Consider the following 19,275-nt stretch of genomic DNA (forward strand, 5'->3'; position numbering starts at 1 on the left):
AAAAAGTCTGACTTTGGCAATGTAGAGGATAAGCTGCACTGTCTTCCATTACTAATGGTAACATTGCGATGCCAACTCCTGTCAGGGTAGTAAATGCAACAGAGTCCAGGCAGCCAGCAGCCAAACTGGGTTCATCCTCATCTCCTGTGGGAATTCATTCAGCACAGAAATAACAGTGTGGCTGGATATGGAGAAGTCAAACACATGCCTCCACTGATACAGACGATCGAAATAATAATCAGGTTTCTGTATTATCCTTCTTTATCATAAGCTCATAGGCTTGATCTAAATCAGGGTAATACCAAAATCCAGGTTACAAGTTTGCTTCAAATGTAGACAGTGTTGTCCATCTTATAACCTGAGAGCTCTCGCAACCCATCTCTGCCTCATTCTCTCGGTCTTATACACTGTACAATTAGTACATGGTAACCAACTCTGAACATCTGTGATTTGAATCCTACCTCATGTTGCCACTTACACTGACACAGTTAATAAATGAACTGCACACTTCCCAGGCAAATGAATATACACTGCATTCACTTGGTTTGTGGGAGTGTTTCCCTCACACACTCTGTCACAACAATCCCGTTACTCTCCTCTGCTGATAATCTCAAGTCTGTCAAATGTCCCTGTCACTTCCAGTAAAACACACTATTTTCTTCCAGACATACTGTGACTTTGAAGTCAGAAATAACAGTGTTGACCGGACGGAAGCACTTAGCTGATTCCTATGGCAACTGCACACACACACACACACACACACACACACGCACACACGCACAGCCAACGTTTTGTGAATCTTTCCGCACTGTTCCATTCAGACTCTGAACCCAAAAGCTGACAAATGCATTTCACTCCCCTCTGCCTTTGTTTCTCCATGTTTCCACATATCTTATTCAGCAGTGTTGACTCATTATGTAGGGACAATTTGGTGGCTATTGTAATTGTTGTGGCTAAATTATTTACAAGAGATTTTGGCTGCAGTGAAACACTTGTAATATTATTCTTTATTGGAATATCAAATTGACATGAATCAAATATAGTGTAAACAAATCTATGTGTTTTTGTTTAGCTTCAGTAAATCCTGTCAAGCTCTCAAATTCTCTTGCCAAGCATTACGGCAGAGGAGTGTTAAAGACAGTGACATATTGCATGTGCCAGGTGAAATACCATTCAAACTAGAAATATTAATGAGACAATATATTGATTTGTCAGAGTGTATCAGTCTCAAAATCTATCACAGATTATCAAATGTGATAGGGGCAACGAGTGAGGCTGAAATTCAGTCTTGAAGATCTGCACTTAGCAAGTGGGTTATTTAAAGATGAACTGTTTCATCATCCTGAATCACAAGTTAGGGTTGCTACAGAAATGAGCCTCCATAATCTCAACTAATAAAACACAGAAAACCTATCCTAAATGCCCAAATGAAACTGTGGTGCTGCATACAATCACTGACTTATCACTGTGTCATTTTTGCAGACTATAGCACGTACAGTGAAATCCAGACTTCCAACCTAAATGTAACAGTTATGACACTGCTGCTGTTTTCCTCGTTCACTGTGTAGTCATATTTTTAGATTTGAAACTTGGTAGTGTTGGTATCAAAGTCAAAATTCTGCTACCTTGAACATGTTTTGTTCAAAGACAGCATGTTTCCTGCTCTTCCACCCTTGCTGTGAGCCATCTGAGCTCTACTGGTGCTCGGCGCCCTGATACCCTGGTGAACTGCGATGTCAGCTTGAGTCAGCAGCATCCATGGGGTCAGGCCGCAGGGGGACGGCCACACAGCAGATGGATCCCAGCGTGGTGCTAAAGTTACATCCTCCTCTCTCCACCCATTGGAAGCCTCCTCGTTCTCCACAGCCGCTGGTTTGTGTAAGTGTGTGTGTGTTTTTGTGTGTATGTGTGGCGGGCATGTGTTAGCGGGTTCTCACCTTTCAACAATGAGAACTGGCAAGGGACGAACTAGCAATTATGTAGGATGACACAACAGATGGTATCTTATTTACTTGTGAAATTATATAGTAAATGCTTTGCATATCACCACAAAAGACCATTTCTGCTTTCCTTCTGTGCATTACTTTACATTTTTTTTACTTTGCACATCTATCTAACACAACATTACTTGGGAAGGTACACATGCTGCATCAACTTCCTTTGTAAATGAATCTCTTTTGCAATTTAAGATGGTTGCTTTTAATATTAATTTTCTCAGAATTTAAACGTATGCATGCTGACGCATTCTTCTTTATTGCTGATGGTTAAACATCTGAGCTTTAAAGTAATAATCCTGAAGATTCTCATAAAAAAAAAAAAAAGGCTGTTAATTTATTGCCAGATGTGGTGACACAATGTTGATTGAGGCTACGGCCCACTGATGAAAGCCCTTGTATTGCAGTATCACAAACTGTCTGTGGCACCATTCCCTGAAAAATAACAAGCAGCACACAGTCATCAATAATCTGCTCTCACCCACACCTGAAACCTACATCCATATGCACACACACAAACACAAACACAGATACATACACACCACCTATGCTTTGGTAACCCTTTCATTTCCCCAGCTGCAGGGCTCATACAACAACCTGATTTACATAAATTCACCAGCCTAATTTAAACCTATAGACCAGATGCTAAAACTATTACTGCAGATCATGAGTCGGCAGCAGTGCGTCCTGTCTGAACAGCCCAAATGGTTAACATGGAAAGACAGGAGGCACCATTTCCTGGCTCTTTTCCTGGGACACTTTGGGGCACATTGCAGAGCTACTGCCTCTTGCCCTTGGCATCAGATACTGACACACTGAGACACCCTTCAGCAGCGGTATAAGTTGCACCAGGCAGCAGCATATTTTTGATGCTCTGAGCAACTACCTTAGTATGAAGAGCAGGTTTCCTATGCAAAACCAAAGTTGTAGTTATTTTAATAACAAAGTAGTGCGCAAGTATGTGTAGCATGCTATGCTAATGACGTATGTCATATTAGGTTCGTAAAAAGTGTAATTATTTTAAGCCAAACCACGATTTCTTTTTTTCAAACTTAACCATATGCTTTTGTTGTCTGAACCTGAGGAAGTAAACCCAGAAACAAAGTTTTTTACCAACATTCTAAGCTTATTTTGAAAAGAGACTGTATGCATTTATCTAGTGGAAACTGTGAATTTCCTGTAAAAAAGGGGAGTTTATTTTGAAAAGACACAATGCATGTAACCAGCGAAAACTGACTTGTCGTCCCTGAGCGTTGAAAACTGATGCTGGGGCTTAACTGAAGCATATATTGACATGTAGGGCCACTGACCAAGCATCGGTATTTGATGAGTTCGGAGTGATACTGTGTTGATCTGAACCCTCTGCTGACAAATACACTTCAATTTCCGCCACCAAAGAAAACAAAATGGAAATCTTTGAGATTGCAACTTTAAATGCAAATTGACAACATGACACATAGTGTTTCTTCTATCCCAGAACTATCATTGACCAAGCTCATAGTCCAGAAACTGGCCTACAGAGAGTATAGCAATAATCAGGTGAGGGTTTTTTTGTTATTTTTGCCAACTATTTCCTGTTAATTATCTAGCTAGCAAAGAGTTGGCTTTTTACTATTTACATATCCAACAGATTTGGAGCAACATTATTTATCTATTATTTTATTTGTGTCATAGTCCTGTTTATCACCACCCAATGATCCAGATAAATGCCGTTGACTGGCTTATATTGTTTGACAACAACTGTGTCTGAATCTCTGCTTTGTGCGACACTACGGCAACAGTGCAGAGTTCAGCCTCACATATTGACACGGCTATGAATTTTCAGGTGGTTGGGATATAAAGCAGGTAACTGAGAGGCACTCAAACATCCTCATTCATTTCATTTCTTACATGACTCCTGGACTTAATACTGCAATTGATTCATGCATAGGAATGACAGTCTCAGTGACCAAGTGGGCTCGTGCCTGCTGCGCTGGACTGGGAAAACTTAATTTCATGCACTGTTATCAATCACTTCCATTACCGCAGCCCACATGCATTTGACAGCAGAGGTAATAAAAGGAAAACTAAACCACAGAGAGTGTTTATGATGGAGCACGCTGCGTACATCTATCTATACTTTAAGCCCCGCTCTCGCGCTGTATTCGTAAGAGTAAATGCACAAGTGTTTTGATTGATAACCCCTCCACTGTATCATTTTAGTCCTTCCCCATGTATTTATGCTCTCCCTCAGCAACTCCTTTGTTCCCTCTCACAGCTTTCTCTATTGCCTCTCTCAATCAGCCTTGCCAGGTCTATAAATACAATGACAAATCTGGCAGTGAGTTCGAGGGGAGATTTTTTGCACCGAGGCACTCCTTTGCACAGCCACAACATGGCAACTGTGCAAAACAAAGTAATGTATATTTCACTCCTGTTCAGTTATACGACCAGTGGAGAGGCTGCATTTAATGAATATTACCAGAGTAATATCTTGAAAATGTCAGAGGGGGCATGGCAACCTCATCGCTTCTAGTTGAGATGTGGTGTGAGGCAGGATTTCAGTGTCGAGATCGTAAAGTGATATTGTAGTTCCATTGCCCTAGTTACTGGATCCAATTTAGGGCATCGCTCAGCCTTAAATTTGTACCTGTCTGCAGAAGCAGGGAAGCCTTGTAAAGCCGTAACAGGATGAGCGATCGACTCATCTGTTTGTAATGGGTCTGAGCTCACTGGCCAGTGCTCATAATTTGACCCGGAACAAGCTTTGACAGAAACAGAGCACCAGATTAAGATGTATTCCAATCACACCTCCCCCTTCTCCTCCTCCACCAGCCTGCTGCCCCGGCTGCTCCCTCTGACTTTTTCCCCGCCGGCCGCTCTTATTCGCTGTGAAATTTCACATTAACCTCCTGTAACCCACGCCGTGCAGGCAACACCAAAGCAACTTTCCAATCCGCGAGCACTCCTCTCAGAAAGATAATCGTTTGCCTTGTCATTTCTCCACCCCCCCATCCAGGAGATAAACTCTAGCGCTAGAAAGAGCAACAATTTGCAGCAGTAGTTGCTGCACCACGGAGACCTTACGATCCCATTCTGCAGTATCAGACGCTAAGGAGATGAGGTAAGCCTGTTTCTGTAGCCTCCCTCTCTGGTTATCACCCTCCCACAGGCAGACAAACAGAAGACGAAGGGTCCTTGGGCTTCAATATAGTTTTGGGTTTAACTATTTTCACAAAATATAAATAGAATCTTCGACAAAGTGACAATAGAGATACAGGTGCGATTAGGAGTAATTGAATATGAAGCCCCTTGGAAGAAGAGAGCTGGAGGGTGAAAAGCAGATCTGATGCCTCGAATTGCATTTTTCCATTTATGAGTGACACAAGTTCCATTTAACATCTTTTGTTTGTTTTGTGGGCATCGGTAATCTTACCAGCTCGCCTGCCTTTGCTGTTTTTCTCTCCGCAGCCGAATGAGATGTTATCACACGTAAGCCTCCCAAGGACAGCGAATGGCAGGCTCCAAGTCACCATAATATAGAGCCTACTTAAGTCCTCGGGTATCTCAGTTAAGAATGTCACTTGCAGAAGTGAAGGGCAGAAGAGAGAAATGCAGGCTGGCGGGCGGTGAAAGGGGATTACAGGTTTTTGTCCGAGAGACAATCGCGACTGTAATTATTATGAATTGGTTTTTGCTGCAGACAGGCGTGTTTGAAAAGAGAGAGACTTGAGAATGTGCACATCGTTCTGTCATGGCGATGGACTTTGCTTCCCTATAGTCATCAAAGTCCTCTGCTCAATGACTCCTGTTCAATTAAAAGCCCATTAGACAGGAGGTGACTGCTTCCTGCATTTAACCTCACTTCTGCAGTGCTGCAGTCACCTTTTTTTTGCCTGCAGGACATAATTACAGAATCAGAATTAGAAGTCAGAAATATGTGAGAGTCTTTCATACTGTATGAGGCAAATAACTGCTTATAACTGAGGCAAACAGGTAGGTGTGAAAAAACATTTAAAGTCCTGACAAGTGCGACAACAATTGTGGCAGTAACAGTATTGTTCTGGGTATACATATACCAATTTTCTTTCAATTGCAGTGTTTCTCTTTAAAGTGCTGCTTCAGTGTCTTAAACAGAAAAAAAGAAAACTATGTTTGCACATTGCACTGTATTGATTTCTATTGAGCTTCACAACAAATGTAAGTCTTTATCATCGAGTGTACCTATTGAAAAGCTGTCATGGTCTGAAGCTTTACCTTGTTTGACACAACATGTTTTGTTTGCACTCAGAGACTTTAAACTTTTTTGTATGGGTACAAAAAATATTCTGTAGATCAGAAACACATGATGGATTATTGCCTGGACACGGAGACACCTATCGAGAAGTGTATAATGACAAGAATCTAGTCACACCCCATGGAACTGACACTAAATCCATATACAGACACACAGTCAGCGCCATTTATATCCGGAAACAACCACTTCAGCAACCCCTCGACGCTCACTTCCTTTTGTCTCAAGTTCCAATTTTTGTTGAACAAGTTGATTAAAAGCAGGAATTTCCTAAAACCCTTCCATTCCAGAGGTACTCTCAGCTGACTTTATTAATTAGCAAGCTCCTTTTTACTCGCCCTCCTCCTCCCCGTTCCACTCTAGTCTAATTTTTCTGGGCGTGAAAAGAACTGGGAACAAAGCGGCGTGGATGAAATGAATTGTTATCCCCGCTAAAGCCCTCAGAAACCTCTCTTGGCCGTCAGATTTTCCTCTCAGCGTGTCTGCCTGTCACCATTGTTCTTTGACACTGTGTGATATGAACGCCACTGGCAGCCCTGATTACCCCCACACACCCCTCACATCACAATCCATCTCCGGCAGCACTCACTGTATCATAGCTGTAGTTCACTTTCTAAAGACAAAATTTATTAAAAGCGCCATTAATGCTACTTGCTGAGTGTCCACTGGGTCTCTTTCATAAAAAATAAAGTAATTCATGATTCCTTTTATTGCAACATTAGAACATAGCTCTTCAGCTATCAGCATCATCTTGCCCATGTCCTTTCATGTAGGGATTAGGCGTGTCTCAAGTCATTTTCTTTTGTGTGACTCCCCATGGCCGAGGCCCCAAGATGCCCTGTGGCTAAACTGACTGTACTGCATTGACAGAAGAGAGAGGGAAGAATTAAGTGGAGTTAGGCAATAAGACAGACAAAAAAGATGAAAAGTATCAAACAGGAAGTGAAGATGGCTTGTGAAGAAGGAGACTCTTAAGGGACCATTACGATGTGCGAGGTGAGTCATGTAACAGCCAGAGACAGCTGTAGGGATCAGTACTGTAGGCTACACTTTGGTAGCCTTGCTAGCTTGTCTACTTGTGCTGAAAGACGGTATTAAGTGTAGAAACTTATAGTCCAACTGTCCTTGAAAATTTTGAAATACTCTCGACAGCAAAGGGTAAAATCAACGTGGTGCATTTCTCTCTTGCTCTCATCTCACTCTGGTTTTAACAAAGCAGTACCAAATCACTATGATTCAAATGTAATCATTCCCCAATGTAAGAGTATGTAGCCTATAAACAGAATTAAAAAAAACGTTTTACTGTTTAATCAATGTCAAAATGTGCATCGCACGTCCACAGCTGTGCCTTTTTCTCAAAATTTTGCTAAACTTCCACAGTGGTGGCTAGTTTTGGGTCTCCCCAGCTAGGCTAGCTATGGATTCCTAAACCAAAAAAGTTAAAGTCTCAGAAGAAAATAGAGATTTTAATGGTGGACAAATCACTACCAAAGCTGCAAACTTTAAGTACCAAATAATCATAAATACCCCACTACATAGCAGCCATCTTGTGGAAAGACCTACTCATGAATGCTCATTTTGACATAGTAGTAATGTTAAGCACACTAATTTAGACTTGATAAGTTGCATTACCTCCATTATAAGGCTCAATATATTTTGCAGCCCCAAGCTTCTTGTGTTTTTTTGGGTTTTTTTGTCTGGCCAAAAATGGCTCCTCAGATAGAAAAGGTTGCTGACCCCAGATGTAGACTGACTATTTCACTATCTACTGAGTATGAAAAACAAGTGCATTCATCTCCCATATTTTAAATATCAAAGTAGCCAAGGACTTTTATTTTTGATGAATTTAAAGTCATTTTCACCGAGGGGCAAAAACTGATGAATACAAAGTCACCAGAATGCAGATAAGAAAGTGTTTGATGCTCAACATTTCCTGTAGGAGGACCCCATGCCCCCTTTCATATATGTCCCCATCTGAAGTTGAAACAAAACCTACGCCCTTTCATATCTGATATATATGCACATTTCATCAGGGATGCTGGAGCACAAAGGCTGCTCTATTGAACACTGCGGGGGTCACAAACAATTTCTCCACAGTCCATCAGCCAGTGAAAATGCTGACGGTACCTGCTTACAACATTAATGCCGACCATTGTGAAATGGATGCTAAACATGACAGAAGTGCATTTGTTCAAATTGCATTTTTTAGCATGAAACAAATGAATTCATACTTGTTGAATGCACTGCTCTGTCTGGCTCATGTCATTTTGCGTTGGTGCCAATTTACAATGTCCCATGTGCTATTGGAAAACTGGAGAGGGCCGGTGCAAAGTGAATGTCATAAACCACAGAAAGTCGCCCGCTGGAAGCCATTAAATTTACAAGGGTGACATTTGCATTTTCTTTTTAATATGGAAACCAATGAGAGGTCGTTTTTGATCCATATGACATTCCATTAATCTCCTCAGCTATCCAATAGTAGGTACTGGGTCTGGTGTTTTTGTAGTAAGTCTTATATAAAGATGAAGAGACATTAGAAAAATATACAGCACCTTAAATTAAACTTTGAGTAAGAAGCTTAGTTGTAATGTTGTAAGTAAGAAGCTTATTTGTAACTTGCCATGTTGTAACGGTCTTGAGAGATCCATCCACCACTCTGCCACTGACATCTTTAGAGGATAGCTACAACAAATTCTACTAGTTTCACTCAGTGCATCCTCACAAGTGCATACTGACAGTTCTTTGTTGGATTCACACCACTGCTGCGTGTATTTATAAATAAATATCAAATTTCTCATATTTCTCCTAATGGGAATTAAACCCAGTTGGTGAACTGTAGAAAAGAAGCTTTTCATATTTCACTGCTTAGCAAAAGCAAAAAGATAGCATGAGTGTGCCATGCACTTTTGATCCTGGTCTGAGCTTGCAGGAAGTTGCTGTAAATTCCAATAATCCTCAACACCACAATTTAACTGCACAGCTTATCATTTCTGACACACCTTGTACTGCGTCTCTGCTTCTACTCTGGCATAGTAAATGTCTTGGAGATTCACCAAAATCTAAATAAATACCAAAAAGAAGAAGAAGAACAGAAAAAAAACCCACTGGACTTGATGAGAATGCCAGTTTCCTGACAAAAAGACCTGCTGTACATTGTGTGCCTTCACAAAAAACAGAGCCCATCAACTGCAGCAGGAATTAAACTGGCAAACCTTCCTGTTACAGGACTCTCTAACATTACACAACCCTGCTAGGAGGAAAAACAGGTGTAGAGCTGTAGTTGGAAGGAGAATGGACATGACAGAAAATGAGAAGAAACAGAGGGTGGACATACTTTTTAGGCCTGTAGTCTGGGATGCTCCTGTCCAGGGATATGCGGTCACTGAGCTGAGCATTGTAGCCGTACTCCTCGTATTTTCCCTCGGCATCACGACTGTCCTCTCCCAGAGTGGCAGCGGCTCCCCCCTGGCCAAGGCCTCCGGGTCCCTCAACTAGCCCCATGGGCTTTGCCAAACCTGCCAAAAAAATGACAAAACAGAGAGACAATCATCCAGATGTACATGGCGTGTGTGTAAAGGCACACACACACTCAGAGAACAGGGAGAGACAGGTGAGAGGAGAGGCTATGCAGAAGGGCAGCTGGCTGACATTCTCTAGCAGTGTAAGGAGACTGGTGTATAGCAGCTCCAAGACCCAGCGGGGCTCAACCATAGGGCATCATTACACTGTCTGTCAAAGAAAAAGCTGAAAAAATCCACATGGACACAAATGTCATAAAAGTAAGCAGAGCAGAAGCTGAGAGACACACTGGTGAAAGGGTCAGCACTGTAACAGAGACCAGAGAGAATTCATAGCGCACAGCTGTAGGGGTGGAAGTAACAGTACAATTAAGTAACCTGTACTCTTGTTACTGTAACAAATTAGTTTTTAGTTTACTCGTACTTCTTGGAGTATGTTTTAAAATGAATATCACTTTTAGGTACTTAAGCTAAGTATCGTGAAAAAGTCCTGATAAACCATGTAAGAATGAAGCTAAAGAGAGGCGCCAAATCAGCAGCTGCAGCAGGGAGGAAGCTGCCGCAGGAGGGCAAAGCTCCACATTCAGAGAGGTGACACTCTGCAGTCAGCTAACACTCTGAAAAAAAAAATCATGTTGTAATGTGTAATTATCAGACCCAAACAGAATCTGTGGAATTTTTTTAAGTTAGTGGAGTGTTGTTTGCTTGTAATTTGACAGAAAATATTTATCCTTTGTGCCAAGCGAGTAGGAGAATTACAGTGGCCAACGCAAAAACGTGAATGGCCCTTTCTAGAGGCAGTTTTTAATTTGTCCATGCTGGGCTCCTGCAGAATTCCTCAATCCATCAATCAATCAACCAATTTTATTATAAAGCCCAATATCACAAATAACAATTTGCCTCAGAGGGCTTTACAGCATACGACATCCCTCTGTCCTTAGGACCCTCACAGCAGACTCTGCGGAGGAGGATCCTCTTCTGTATGTCAATGGCTCATTCTAAGGTAACGAAAACTCAACGATTCTTATTTTCAGGTGATTTTACACTAATGAAAACATAGTTATGGATATTTTATACCATTTCTGCCAATAGATGCCCCTAAATCCTACACACTGGACCTTTAAAGGCCTAACCTACCATAGACATCTTGGACAGGCCTTAAAGTCCTTTCTTATAAACTGTCACAAAGAGGGGAAATACTATCAAACTGTTTATTTAAACCAGTATGACTAGTACTTGTAGGGATGGACAAGCAATATAAATAATCAAGAAATGGACACGTATTCTGACTTTATGACTGCTTCAAAGGTAGCGTAAATGGTAAAATGCTTCGAAACTTTGAGGAGCGCAGAGGGATAGAGAGGTTGGGTCAATTAGATATTTTATGGTTTAAGAACGATCAAACAAATTATCTGAACCCAGAGCAGATCAAGGAGGATGTCGGTGAGCAAAACTCACAGAATGGTGTTCAGACAGGTGAGTATCAACACACACTTAGCAACAGATGTACTGCACGCTTTACACCCCACCTCTCCACTCCTGGGTTCTGTAACCCACAATGTCTTTTATTTAAAGTGTTGCTTCCAGCATGAGCCATCCAGATCGTTTCCTATTATGTCCTGTAGTATTTTGTCTCTCCAGTATGAACAAAATGCTAATGTTCAAATATAGTCTTCAACCAACAGGTGTGGCATTGTCATGAGTAGGCCTAGCATCCTGCCAGTGTTGTTATCCTGATGAAAGAAGAACATTTCTGAACCCTGCTGTTTCCTTATTGTCATGGTGTTGACTGACATGATGTTGTACTGTACTGTCAAGATGTCATTTATAATGCTGAAAGGACCTCACGCTGTGCTGTTTTCCTGCAGGTATTATTTCAATAGCAGGAAATGTAAATGTTATATAGCTAACAATTCAGTTATATCAATTTTCTGAGGTAAAACTATAGAAAATACTTAGACATGTAAAATGAGTAAAATGATCTTGCTGTTGCTGTTGAGAGGTGGTCCATAGTAAACACTATATTTACCCAACAAAAATATATGATGAGGAGAAAATATCCCATAGGAAATTTTTTGGGCCATGGCAAATTAGGTAAAATATTCACTTTCTTTTTTTTTTTCAATCAAAGAGTCTTTTTTTTTACCTGACTGCATTATCCAGAGACAAAATGACAAGCTTGTAACCATTTGGACTGAAAGGTGATTTCATCTTAGCCATTTCTACGGAGACCTGAAGTCCAACAAGGAGGCGCCAGATGTTAGCAGTGTGTGGCAACACCATACTCCACTTTTGATATTCAAACAGTACTTGTTCCATGCAGGTCCTTTTATCCCACAAAGAATCCCTGAAGAGAGGCCAGATTGCCTTTCTGTGTGCTTAATGGTGAACTAGAGCCAGTCCTTGGCCAGCCCCATCATGTGAGGCTTCTTTGGTCTAATAAAAACTAAATTCAGCCCCGGATTTAATGTGTCGAACTTAAAATACCCCTCTGCTCTCATTAAAATGACTCATGGCTGTGATTTAACAGGCCGTCGCTTAGGTGCCGTGACAGTGACATTTTCAAAGAGGAAAGGAGAAAAATGTGGAACAGTGTCAAAAATGAAGTCTTGGCTGATAGAGGAAAAAATAGCATGTTCACTGATTCAGACCTCATAGGGACTGGACTGGAATTATTAGGGTGTGAGCCTTATGTTTCTGTCTTTTTAAAAAAAAAAAAACCCTCCCAAGGGTTATTAGTATTTGTTTGGACCCTCCTCTTTGACTGATAAAATAATGCAACACCCTCCTCCCTCAGATTAAATATAATTCCAAATGTCATATGTTAAATGGATACTTTATGGACTTTCAATCAGCTTTGTCTCTTAACAGTGAGGGTATATGTAAATGAACTACGGTAAACTTCCCTTTGTTTTAGTTATGCCCAGCTCTCCCTGCTCATCTCTCAGCTCTAATCTGCTGGCTCTTGGAGGCTGTTGCTCGAACTATAGATTGTACTTCTGCATTTTTGTGTGCCTGGCTCTACAGACATAAAGAGTATAGCAGCGGATCAAGAGAAACATGTTCATTCCTAGAAAAACTGCTCAGTGGTGCATGAAGCCAAAAAAGTTAAACTACAGCGTTTAATATTGCCTGGACAATTGATGCTGCTTCTGCACTATGTGGCCCATAGAGCAGACATGCTAGAGACTTCCACCAGCCAAGCCCACTACTTCAGGTTTAGCACTCCGCTAACTCTTCCAGACTTTTCGAAGTTATCGGACTGAATGGATCAAATCTGATAAAATAATTCATTTAAAATTTATTTGCAGATGTTGTGATGCTTAAAAAAATGTATCCACTGATTTACTGACATCTCTTGTCTAATGTAAGTCTATCGGAAAATGAGTTTTTGGGCCACATGGCATTAAACAACGGTGTATTTACACTGTTTGGCCACTACATAAATTGGCTTCAAAGCCCAGCGCACTTCCTAGGAACCTGGTTACCAGCCAGCCACCATATTGTTTCCTATAGAAAAATGGCCAAGCTCACATTATGTCACCAGGGAGCATCTATTGGTCAGGTGTGGCGCAGTGCATTCTGTTAGCTGTTGGTTTTCTACCACTTGAGCAAAAGGTCATGTAGCTCTGGTCATGTTGCATCTTTCTACTGCATAGCCAGCCCAGTTTTATGAAAATACCATCTCCTCAGCAGTACAATACTTCTTTAAAGGAACGGTAATTGTTACAGCCCAAATTGCATATTAAGAATAGAAATAGAAACACATTAGAAAACGTAATGTATGGAAGATTTGCTGAGTATTCCACCAAGCCAACAATTGTATGTGGGCCTGTGTAGTAAATGGGCTGAAAAATGGGCCCTATATTGGATTGTCCCAAAGTTCCATAATGGCTCCATGCCATTTGCCCACATGGGTGGGTTTACTCAAGTGGCCCATACCCAATTGGTTTCCTGGTAGCCCTAGCAAAACCCTTCTGGGTAAATCCACCCATGTGGGCAGTTGGCATGGGGCCACTATGGAACCTGTGGACAATCCCAAAAAGGGCCCATTTTTCAGCCCATTTAATACCCAAATGGGCCCCACATACAAATGTTGGCCGGACAGCTGCTCTCTGTTCTCTATGTTTGACATGTGCTGTTTCTCCTAGTCGACATATTGGTCGTACCAGCTACTTAAAAATAAAGCCCTGACACAGAGACATGATTGTTGCCCTCTGCATATGGTAAGATGAACTTTTATGATCCATGGCACACACGGACTATTTGATGTTGTGTGTTTTCCAGTAAATCTTGCAAGAAAAGGATTAAATTAATGTGTCATGGAAAGATTAAAGACTCTGCCTTCAAAAATATTCATATAACCCGACCCCTTTTCTGACCCTGTGCCCCCCTCCCAAAACAAAAGCCTGTTGTCAGCTCATTCATATCTGTCTCTGCAGGCTTGACTATTGTTTGACTATTTAAAATTCCATGAAACTGCAGGATAATGTCAGATAATTGTTATGCGAACCAAGCTTCCAGTGTGGCCTCCACAGAAAAATCGAGCTGCGTCTGTTCTGCAAATCAACAGATGGACACACAGACAGTAAGTAAACAGCGCATACCAATGAAGAGCTCAGCTCTCAGCTTCACCCCTCCAGGAACTGAGGAGTAATCACCATATTTGGATGGCCTCAAATCCTCGGGTGCTACTGAAGATTTGTAATTGGAGCTGAATGGTTGCAAACTGGCTTCTCCCGCGAGAGGGATTTAGCATGCCCTGCACCAGCCAATGTGGTGGCATTTTGACAAGTACGGGTGGGGTTCACGTCACCGACTAGCCATCTGGCATAGCAGCCCATGTCGCACAATAACACAGATACCCTCCAGAGCCGGAGACTCGAGTCTGGAGGGCCTCTCTGTCTCCACATGAGTCTTGGAAGCAGGACAATGCCCGCCAGCTTTGTTTTCTGGTCGCTGCATCACTTTACTTCCCCCTGCCTTCCACTTTCCCTGTCTGATTGAAGGAAATTCCATTATAGGATGAGAGGCCTGAAAATCTGATCCACTGTCATCTGTCTGTAGCACTTCAACATAAATTTAAAGATTCTGCAGAAGCAATCTCATGATGGAGGGTTTGTATTTGTAACGTTAAAAGAGCACTGCAGCAAATTGATGCTGTTTGTTTGGAAGCTTCAACTCTTTCTTCCTTTGCAGGGTTCTGTTTTTATGTAGCTGCTGACCTGTTTTGATAATGCCTGGTAGGTAATTTGTGGTAGCTAAATTGCTCTGCCGTGCTCGGATTTATCTTTTATGTTTCCTCCATTTGGTCTTTTCATCTTTTCAAAATTTGTTTGGGAGAAAGCAGAGAGTCATGCAAAAATTGAATATGCATAAATTTATCAAAAGCAAAATGCTTCTTCTTTACACAGCAACATTTTTTTTTCCCAAAAATGGATTGCTTGCAAACAAAAATAGAAGCTTTTAATACATTTCTTGAAAGAAAGAATTGGACCGTGCAAGTCTGTGGGTAGAGCATCACACTAACGCTGTGGGGATTAAATCTGTATTCCCACGGCAACTGCATGAGTTAAAAATGTATGTACACATGATCCTGTGAGGCACTTTGTATAAAAGCACCCAGCAAGTGGGCTGTTATGTTCTGGTCGGGAAAAGATGACAATGACTAAAGGCCCACGCTGCTTACTGTAGTGCTGTGACTAAGATAGCTGTAGAGACAAAATCAATGTTGATCTATAAACTAAATTAGACTATCGTGTCTGTAGAATTTGACCACACAGCTTTCAAATTTCTGAAATTTGCTGTAAAGTATTTTTTCATTCACTGCTCCCAATGTGAGATTCACTCTCCCAACGGCACCTTCGCACTTTCATCATCTCACCATAAGGTAGTTACAACATCTGCTTCTTCCACTTAGGCTTCACTCCCATCCAAAACTAGATGTGGATTATTGCATTGTTTGAATCTCACTGTGCCTGAGTATACATCTGTCTCTATGCTCCTTCCTCAAAATCCATTTGTTCATATGCCTCTGACGTGATACATGAAACCCATAACAGCTATAAATTATACAGTAACCTTCAGATCGTGTCTGATTTGGCCTTTATAAGACAGAGTCTCAAATTCAAAGATGACCCCATTTTTAATAAATGATTCAAGAGCAAGAGTGGATTTATGCATGTCCAAAGTGATGCAGCGGAATTCTAAATATTGATGGTGAGGCGAGAGTAGGGGATTCAGTGATCTCTTCAAGAGGAGGAAAATAACTCGATCTGGAGAGATTTAAAGCCTTCAAAGGCCAAAACAAATCTATGAAATATTGAGAGCTTCGAGGAGAGCTGCATTAATTCTAACACTGCCACTCATAACAGCAGCAGGCATGTCAGGAGGATAACAACTCTGATTTGGAAATTGGTAGCACTAGACCCCTGAATTATCTCTAAACAATGGATTGTTGTCCTTCTGCAAAATGCAAGCCCTACGAGAGCTGACATGACGTGCAAGCACAACAAACACAGAGCTGCTATCTCTATCTGTTCATTTCACACAAAGCATCTGCATTCTGGTTTTGGGAATTATCTGCTGCCTCCACTTGCTATGTCCAATTGTTTGCTCCTTCCATTTAAACTTTCCATGTGTGTGTGTGTGAGTTTAGCTGTTTACAGACTGTACAGAGTAACATCCTGTTTAAAACATGTCCCTCGATTAATCAATAAAACAGTGGTGTGCTCTTGACAAAATGTGTACCATAATAGTCAGAAGTTTTTCATAGGGGTAGCCACTGAAAATCATAGCAATCATATCAAGGGTGGCTTTCCCTTTGGCAGCACCACTGATAATAGCTAATTTTCCCATATTGCATCATAAAAAAATGAAGATGTGCATAAAATTGGAGTTGTCGAACAATAAAAAAAGTAAGCTATTGACAAAAAGGGGCTCTCTCTTGGCCATTTGCTCGCATCTTCAGTAGTGTCTCTAAATTCAGTTAATGATTTATCTGTTCACTGTCAAGCCACGTAAAGTTTTTGTGTCAAATTTAAATATTGCAACATGTGGTGTAAATAACACCTGTGCAGCATCAGTCAAGCTTTGTCCTGCACTGTGGTCTAATTAATTGTGATTATTACGGACTGACTATACCAAATATCAAACATATTGCCTGTATTTGTTCACATTTCTGTAATTCTGCACAATATAACATCACATTACATTAACTACTATCTGTTCCAGTCTGAATCACATGACTATGAGATAAGATTCAGTTATAAGGAGCAGTTATATGTGTGATTTCTAAACCAAATCATGTCTGAAGGTCAATCTGATTACATTTCAATTTAAAAAAGAAAATGTTACTGCAGGAATTCTAATACCATTTGCATCTGTCCAGAGTGCATAACCTGTTCATATCTGAATAATGGATTTGTATTTGGTTACATCTTTAGGATTGGTTGTAAAACATTTCAAAACACTTTTGTTCCATTTTGTCAAAATTCTCCCAAAAAAGAAAGATAAACAATCAAAGTGTGGAGCAACAATGAAAATCCATTTACATCATCAATTATCCAGCCTGGCATAGTGTCCTCCTTCATCAGATGTCATCATTAAATGTTAGCGATGTAATCACTGCATGACTCCAGGCCAGCAGTGTAAATATGAAGAACGCTCGCTCCATCTGAGATTGCCATTATTGTCTGTGGCTGACTGCTGATTGTCAGGTTGGCCGCTGAATTCATTACCATGATTCCTCAAGGCTGAGCAGAATTGATTCTTATCTGATTCTGAAACTGTTTTGTCGACCAGAGCCTCATCTACATATCATTATTGCAATATATTTCATTTCATCAGGCCTCACTGTGCTTCCCTGCAGCCGCATTACACACTGCACAACAACATATAGGCACACCGTGATGTGTATCATAAAGATACAGTCAGAGCATCAAGTGCGTGTCAGCGTGGAAGAGAGAGAGTGTGACATTTCTCATCAAGTCTTTGCCCCAGCAGGCTTAGCATATAAACAGCATTGGTTTCTTTGCCATAATTGGGCATTATAGATAAGAAGCATATCTGGTGCTGCAGCTGGGCCTGTGAGGCTGCCATCCCATCAGCACCTACGCACTGGGAGAAGGCCGGGAGTGACATGCATGGCTGATGACAACAGCCTCAGTAGGACCGTGAGCTGGGGGACAACAGCCAAGCTAAAGCAATGACACATCCAGCACTGGTCAGAGGAGTAAACTGAATAGTGGCACATCCACTTGCTAATAGCAATATCTGTTTTTTAAGAAGCTTATTTTTAGAGCAATTCTGCTCCGAGTAGAAGAAAGAGAGGCAATGAAAAGAAGGTCAGGTAGTTTCATCTGAGTCTAATCCAATTTAGGTTTGATCATAAGACCATGAGTACAAAAATTAAACAAGTTGGTGTTGTTGTTTATTCATTAGATGTTTTTGTAGTAGCCTAATTTTACATATATTAGTTTTGCAATATAAAGATGCTTTCCCAATCATAGCATTAGTCATCGCGCTTAGGCTTGGAAGGTCTGTCCACCTTTGGAAATCACCACAAGTTGAAGTGATGTACATAATGCTATGGTAAGATTTGAAGGGGATCTATCATGCAATTCCTTATTTTATGTCATATAATGTTACAATGTCAGGTAAAGTGTCAAATAATTAAGTAAATGCATGTAAAAGTAATCCCTGTGAGCAAAAACCTCAGGTTTTAGCACACTATAATAAATACGTAATACTCTGTTTCAGTGTTTTCTATTTTTTATATACTATTGAGCTGACGTCAGATAAAGATACGAGTTAGGATTTCTTTATATGGTTATCTGCTCCAGGCACGCTACTGCAAGTGTTCACATTGTGTAGCCTACACTACACTACATGACGCTACATGCTAACATCAGGGAAACATGTTTTTAGCTGCTGGTGTTGTTAAGTTCTCCACGGTTTCAGATTATATTCCTGCTGCCACATGTCCAGTTGTGAAATTTTTGATTTAATTTTTGATTGGTGATATTTCATAGTAGAAAGTGTCTGATGACTGACCAATCTGAGCAGATTGGAATTTTTGGAGGAGGCCTTAAAGAGACAGATGCACAAACAGTATAAGGAAAATAGAGTGTTTTTATTTTATTGTATTGTATTTTTTTTTTATCTTTACATTACAACATGTAAACATGTTCTATAATAGAAATCCATCATACAAGTCTGAACCTGAAAATGAGCATAATAGGTCCCCTTTAAAGAATTAGAGGGTGTTTTTTTGTGTGTCTAGGGTAAAGTGTAATGAATGGATTAAACAGTGTGTTTGTCTTCTAAAATGTAAGATGCAATCATAAGCTAATAGTGATAGTTGTTAGTTACCACAAGCCCTCATGCACGCTATTGTGACGGGCCCTATTGCATGGTAGTTACTAGTTATGAGGCGCACACACACACACACCACAGGCAAATGGTTAAAAAAAAAGCCAAAATAATGTAA

At 40.8% G+C, this 19,275-nt stretch overlaps 1 protein-coding gene across 1 annotated transcript in view; it reads right to left on the reverse strand.

The window, feature by feature from the left end:
* galnt9 (polypeptide N-acetylgalactosaminyltransferase 9) overlaps positions 1 to 19,275 on the reverse strand; it is a 117,456-nt gene that overhangs the window by 89,984 nt on the left and 8,197 nt on the right. Inside the window, exon 2 of the mRNA XM_050050086.1 lies at positions 9,602 to 9,782. Coding sequence (XP_049906043.1) covers positions 9,602 to 9,782 — 181 coding nt within the window. The remainder of the gene's footprint in view (positions 1 to 9,601; positions 9,783 to 19,275) is intronic.

This window comes from Epinephelus moara, chromosome 8, assembly GCF_006386435.1.
Source record: "Epinephelus moara isolate mb chromosome 8, YSFRI_EMoa_1.0, whole genome shotgun sequence".
Lineage (NCBI taxonomy): Eukaryota > Metazoa > Chordata > Actinopteri > Perciformes > Serranidae > Epinephelus > Epinephelus moara.